The 7,000-nt window shown below is 44.1% G+C and overlaps 1 protein-coding gene across 1 annotated transcript; it reads right to left on the bottom strand.

The window, feature by feature from the left end:
* Positions 1-2,754: 2,754 nt before the first annotated feature.
* AVPR1A (arginine vasopressin receptor 1A) lies at positions 2,755-7,000 on the bottom strand (the record flags this gene model as incomplete). Its single annotated transcript, XM_019543944.1, has 2 exons — positions 2,755-3,220; positions 6,193-7,000. Coding segments are annotated over 2 exons (1,092 nt in total), but the record flags the coding sequence as incomplete, so codon positions are not given.

The following is a 7,000-nucleotide window of genomic DNA, read 5'->3' as shown; positions in this document are numbered from 1 at the left end:
CATGGCTGCCAGTGGAGCACTGCCCTTGTAGTCTCACTCCTGGTGTTTATATGTGCCAGGCCCTGCCCCTTCCTGTCAGCTGACTCCCCAGCGGTTGCCCTAGCAACCAGCACCTGTGACCCTGGCTGCCCTGGTAACTAGCAGCTGGGCTTCCCACTCACTGCTAGGGCTCTATCCCTAGCTGTTCCTGCTCTAAGGAGCAGGGCACCTGCATGCTCTGCAACACGGGACTTTACATTTTGGTCTATGAACAAGTAGTCCAAAGCTGCTCCGATGGGCAGGATGCATGTACATTTGTTTTAGTGTTCTTGAAAAAAATCTTCAGATCCTGCCCTCCTCTTCCCTCTTCAGGGCACTTCCCCAGAACTAAGGAGGCTTCCAATAAACAATTCCTTAAAACCAATGGAGATTTTTCTTTCTAACAAGACTCCACAGACCCCAGCATTTATTTAGTAGTCTTTACATTTTTTCTAAAAAAATAAATAAAGCCAACACATAAATGTTTTTAATCGAATAAATTGAAAAGTTTATTGGAACAGGTTTATACTGTACATTTTAAATGAGCAATATTTCATCATTTGTTGAAACTATTTTTTTCTTCTTCCTGTTTTCATTAGCGGATGAAAATCTTGACCAAACATTAAGTCCAGAAAAAGCATTTTTGTACCTGTATCAAAAAACAACTTTAAACATGAGGACTTTTTTCCTATGTGAAAATTAAGCAAAAAACTCCAAAACAAAACAAGACTCGAAATAATCACAAAAAGTTTAAAATCTCAAATGTGCAGGTTTATCAAAACAGTCACAAGAACTACATAGCATTTGTGAAATACAGTTACACTGGAAATCCTCCAAATTTAATCACAGATGTTGTAATGTATGTAAAACAAACTAGAAAATTATCATTTTGACTCATGATTGGCTTTTATTTTTACACTGTTCATTAATCACATTACTTCCATTAACAATTTATTCTTCTGTCTTGTATTTTTAATGCAAACCATGATAGAAAAAATAATTCAGGCTAATGCACTTAGTCAAAACAAAGAAAGTGCAGCAAGTTCCTTTTGTAATAAATGCTTCATATGGAAAGATAAATAACAAAAAATAAAAATGAATTAAAGTGCCCTAATATGTAACCATTTCAATTTTAAACATTTGCAATTTATGCATTTAAAAAGTGAAATATGCATTTGCTCAAAATCTAAACAGTGTGAGGTGTGCATATTTTGTGTATATGTGTATACATATGCATAAACACATACATACATACACACACATGTGTAATTATACATGAATGTATGGTTCCATAATTAAAACGTAACTTTTGGATCAAAAATATAACCATAGGTATACACAGATTTACCCAGTATCACATGGAAACCTCATGCATAACAGCTGTGAACAGAAGGGAGCTTGGTCTTTTAAATATAAGCCATTTTATCAATGTCCTCTTTTTTATTTAAAAAAATAATTGCTCTTTTAGAATCCTTAAGTGCAGTAGATTGGAATGGGAGTTGTTCTGGTGGATTTTAAGTTGAGTGAATCCTTCAAAGTGTCCAAACTCTGGGTTGGGCTTCTGTTGTTGGTAAAAGAAGCCTGTCTTCCTCTGGTGCTGTTAGAATCTTCTTTATTGAGTGGGTGCTTTATTTTTCAACAGCAAAGGAAGCCTTGTACTAAAGGAAAACATTTACTAAAGGACAAGCCTTTACTAAAGGCTTGTATTAAAGGAAAACTTCCATCAATATAAATAAAAGCAGGATTTGCCCCCACAATCCAGGCCTACAGTCCATACACAATGGAAGATTTGCATGACTACAGACTGCAGGACTGGAATCTTAAAGCAAACAATTGCAGCCACTCTTGGTTATTATTGGAGAGTCCAGCAGAGGGCAACAAGAATAGTTAGGAGGCTGGGGCACATGACTTATGAGGAGAAGCTGAGGGAACTGGGCTTATTTAGTTTAGAGAAGAGAAGACTGAGAGGGGATTTAATAGTAGCCTTCAGCTATCTGAAGGGTGTTTACAAAGAAAATGATGCTAGACTGTTCTCAGTGGTGGCAGATTACAGAACAAGGAGCAATGATCTCAAGCTGTAGCAAGAGAAGTTTAGGTTAGATATTAGAAAACACTTTTTCATGAGGAAGGTAGTAACATACTGGAACAGGTTACCCAAAGAAGTTGTGGAAACTCCATCTTTGGAGGTTTTTATTTAAGATCCGGTTAGACAAAGCCTTGACTGGGATGATATAGTTGGGGATGGTCCTGCTTTGAGCAGGAAGTTGGACTAGATGACCTCCTGAGGTCCCTTCCAACCCTAATTTTCTATGATTTGATACTGTTTGGAAAGGTAATGCGACAGGAATGGTTGCATTTCTCTTCCTATGTTAAAGTAGTGTTGCAATCTAAATTGCTTCTAGGCCAACATGTTAGTACTAGTTCTTGCGGAAACAAAAGATAACATTAACTCTGTTTAGAAAATAATGGCTGCTGGTGTTCCTCCTGTATTAGGTGCCTAACACTGGCATAACTAGGGCTAGGCAAACAGGGCAACTGCCCTGATGCTGATTTGGTAGCATAAGGGGGCTGAAAAAAACCAGCTGCTGCTGGCAGCCAGGTGATTGTGAAGCAACCAAAAGTCGTCCTCTGACTGACTCTGTACGCCAGGCACCCATCTGTATCCCTACACTACTAGTGCACAAGTTCTACTTTCCTTTATGTCATTAATATTTTTCAGAAAAATAATTTACTTCCTTTACAGCAGTGCAAGAGAGTTTATTTAGCAATATAATACCTTTCATTTTTATGGTTACTTTCAGAGCTCCTTGTTAACAGTATTAGTGCCTTTGACCAGTTTAAAGTGCTATGCTGTTTAAGAGTCATAAGGGCTGCAATAGTCACAAGTGCTGATACTTTTCTGTTCTGTGGTCAATGGCTCAAGTTGGAATGGAAGTTGTTCTGGTGGATTTTAAGTTGAGTGAATCCTTTGAAGTGTCCAAACTCTGGGTTGGGCTTCTGTTGTTGGTAAAAGAAGTCTGTCTTCCTCTGGTGCTGTTAGAATCTTCTTTATTGAGTGGGTGCTTTATTTTTCGACAGCAAGGGAAGCCTTGTATACAGTCTTGCAGGAGGTGACCACTAAAGAACATGTAGATCCATGGATTGCAACAACTATTCAGGCTGGCCAACAAAGCAGTTACTGTAACTGCAGTGTTTTCAGAATCTATTGGGGGGGGAAAAAGAGTTAACTTAGTAACAAAAGAATGGCAGCAGTTTCTTCACCATTTTGATTATTTTATGTTAACTGCTGAACAAATGTATGAAGGAAAAGCAGTCCTTGAACTAAGCAGTGACTAATATTTAAACTCAGCAAAAAGGGTGCAATCCAGAAAGACCTTACCCTAACTAAAACTTTACCCTAAGTAAAACTCCACTGAAGCCAATAGAACATCTGTGTGAACAAAGATGAAGGACTTCTGGTATGGGATCTAAGGGCCAGGAAAGCACTTGAGTACACAATAAACTTTATAGTCAATAAAACGTGCACATAAATATTCAACGTGTATTGGCATCTTAATTCCCAAGCCTGAAGTCCTTACTAAATTTATAGTCCGACTTTTGCCTACATATTTTCCTCCAGAAGTTTCATGCTGTGTGATCCAAAGCCTACTGAAATCAATAAAAAGATTCACATGACTCTAAACTGAACACAACTTTTAATGGTAGAGAACAAAGCCCTGAAAGAAAAATCTAAAATATTATGTCAGAGAAAAAAAATCCTCCACCTCCTCCTTTTACTGAATTAAACTGTTACGTGCTTTCAAGTATATTCAGTTGTAAGTAGCTTTTCTTTGTAATTAACAAAGCTCTACAAGGATACATTTGCTGTGTTAACTACTTCCACAAAATTAATTAAAATGTCTTGGATAGAAATTTTAAATAGTTTTCTCATTTTGAAATGAGACTTGTACTATTAGTTTCGCTCAATGCTTCATTTCTATTTCTATTTGAAGATCTATATATGCATTGTCATTTGTGGCTTCACTGCATGTTTCTTATGAAATGAAAGCTCTTGCTGAGACTCTAGGGGCTGAAATACTATCTGAAGCTTGCAATCTCGCACTCTGTTTACATGGTCTCATATTTACATAATGTATACATGCACACATACATGACAGAGAAATTGCTTCCAGAATTTTATTCGCAAGAATGGCATTACATCTTCTGTGCTATTTCTGAAATGGATTCATTAAGTTAAAAATGCACATTCCTGGAGCTTGGAAGTTTAGGGAACTCTTTATTGATGGTTCCAATAAATGCAGATATTTCAATCTTGACATTACTTGAAAAAAATCACAAAGAAACAGCAATAGTTTCTTTCACAGAAAGCTTCTTCATTACAAATAGTAGTCACACATCTTCTGAAAGCTTTCATAAAGTATTTGACTTAGTACTTTTTAAGCTGAAGGCATTTTTGATCACTTGGCTGTGGGGGAAAAAAAAATCCCAGCAGAATTACATGCAAAATTCCTTTTTTAATGTTTGTTGAACAGTAGAAATATTGCAAGCCAAACATTTAAGTGAGCACTAAACCTTTAAACAAGCAAACAAAAGTGTGGACAGCCTCCCTGATTATTGCAGAGGAATATCAAGTGTTAGGGTGCTTTTAAGCCTCTCTCATAGACACTGGATGTTGGCTACAGCCAAGGATGGTGACTATGACTGCGATGTGCCAATGCTCCTGCTGGAATTAAAGCTAGAGGTTTCTGGCCAGAGGGTCTCCACTCAGGGTCAGACTGATCATCGTATTTGGTCAGGAAGGAATTTTACCATGGTCACATTGGTATGGGCTGTGCGGGTTTTTGCCTTCCTTTGTAGTGGGGAATGGGGGGCTCTACTCTGGTTCTCTTGGGCATATATTGGCAATGGTTCATAGAAGCAGGACCTTGGCTGCTGTGATTCCCCTGCTTTACCTGTGGCAGATTAGAGTGTTAGGTCTGTGTTGTATCGGGGTGATGGTAGGCTTTTGTAGAAGTTTAAAATAGATGATGGACTATATGGGATGAATTAAATAGGGCTGGTCCTGCCTCAGGTAGGGGACTGGACTAGATCAGTGGTTCCTATCCTTTTTTATACCAGGACCCATTTGTGAACATTAATGGCCAGTCCTGACCTAGTTCCCTTCACTCTCGACCCACTGTCCACTGCCCCCAGGCCCCCAGTGTATGGGGAATGGGGGCCCCAAGCAGCTCCTTGCAGGCTGTAAGTCTGTCAGCCTGCAAAGGGAAAAGCCATGGTTTCCTGAATTTTTCTCCTTTAAAGGAGAATCCATTTTTAAAGTTTGTTCATGATCCTTTCACATATTCTTCTGACTCATTTTTGGGTCTCAACCCATAGGTTGAGAAATACTAAGCGAGATGACCTCTGGAGGTCCCTTCCAGCTCCGCTTCTCTATGAATCTATGGAGTGATACCAGCAGCTTGGAAACTGCAGGCTTGCAAGAAAGAAACGCATTTACAACTATTTAGGAAAACTTGGCAGGAAAAATGTTTATAGGGTTCGGACAAGCACTCTGGTAAATAAGAGCTGCTAGGAAGCCCTCTTTATGCCTGGGCAAGGATTTGAGTACTCAGCTGCACCTTTCCTGTTCAGGTGATGACACCTGATCTCTTGCTGCAGCTTCACTAGAGGGGGAGCTGCAAGCTAGCTCCCTCTTCATGCCTAGCAGCAGAGCTGGGTCAGGCAGTAGAAAGCTCCACGGCAGCTTTCAGCTGAGAATGGGATCCCCAGTGCTCACTGTTGATTGAGATGGGATCCCCCATCCCTCCCCAAATTACCTATTTATTTCGAGAGCTGCTGAAGAGCCTCTTGCATTGGCAGATTCCTCTGCTGTGTCCCAACCAGCAGGGGCAACAGAAGGGAGCCAAGCCTCTGGTGCTCTTTCCCCTGTTTCCCCTCTTTCAGCAGCAAACTTGGGGAGCATCCTGCACCCAGCACCACTCATCCAGCGGCCAGCAGGAGCACAGCTCCCCCTCCGCTGCGCCTCGCAGGCCATCTGACGGGGTGCACCAGGGAAACCCCGGGCCTCGATTCCCCCCCAGAACCAGCCCTGCGGATACCCAGGGGCAGGCGGGAGCTGCCCCTGCCCCTCTGTTGGTTGCGGCGACCCCGGGTGCCCCCCAGCCCGGCACCTACCGACCCATTCGAAGTGCTGGTCCCAGACGGACCACATCTGGATGGTGAAGAAGGGCGCCCAGCACACCACGTAGGCCGACACGATGACGAAGGTCATCTTCACCGTGCGGATCTTGGCCCGCGAGATGCTCTTGACGCTGCTGACGCAGGGGAAGACCACCCCCGCACCCGCCCTCGCCCCGGGCCCCGGCGGCCGCGTCTTGCCCCGCACGTTGCTCCAGATGCGGGAGCAGATGAAGCCGTAGCAGGTGGCCAGGACCAGCACGGGGGCCACGAAGATGCCGCCTGTGATCCAGGTGACGTAGGCGCGGGACCCCCAGGGCGTGACGAAGTGCGCCCAGCAGTCGTAGACCCCGCTGCGCACCTCGCTGAGCGAGAAGATGAAGTACTGCGGCGTGCTGAGCACGAAGCTGAGCGCCCAGGCCGCCGCCACCATGCCCCGCGAGCGCCGGGCCGGCTGGCGCAGCGTGCGCAGGGGGTGGCACACGGCCAGGTAGCGGTCGGCCGTCATGGCCACCAGCACGTAGGCCGAGGCGAACATGCCGAAGACCTGCAGGTGCTTCACCACGCGGCACAGCCCGTCGGGGCCGCGGAAGCGGTACGTCACGTCCCAGCACAGCTGCGGCAGCACCTGGAAGAAGGCCACGGCCAGGTCGGCCAGGCTCAGGTGCCGGATGAAGAGGTGCATGCGCGAGGCCGGGCGCGCCGAGCGCCGCAGCGCCAGCAGCACCGCGCCGTTGCCCAGCACGGCCGCGCCGAAGGCCAGCGCCAGCACCGCGATCTCCAGCTTGGCCAGCTCCTCGTCGCG

The sequence above is a fragment of the Crocodylus porosus genome, unplaced genomic scaffold (genome assembly GCF_001723895.1).
Source record: "Crocodylus porosus isolate Cpor-Errol unplaced genomic scaffold, CroPor_comp1, whole genome shotgun sequence".
Taxonomy (NCBI): domain Eukaryota; kingdom Metazoa; phylum Chordata; order Crocodylia; family Crocodylidae; genus Crocodylus; species Crocodylus porosus.
Note: the sequence above shows the minus strand (reverse complement) of the source record. Positions and strands in the feature narration are given on the sequence as shown.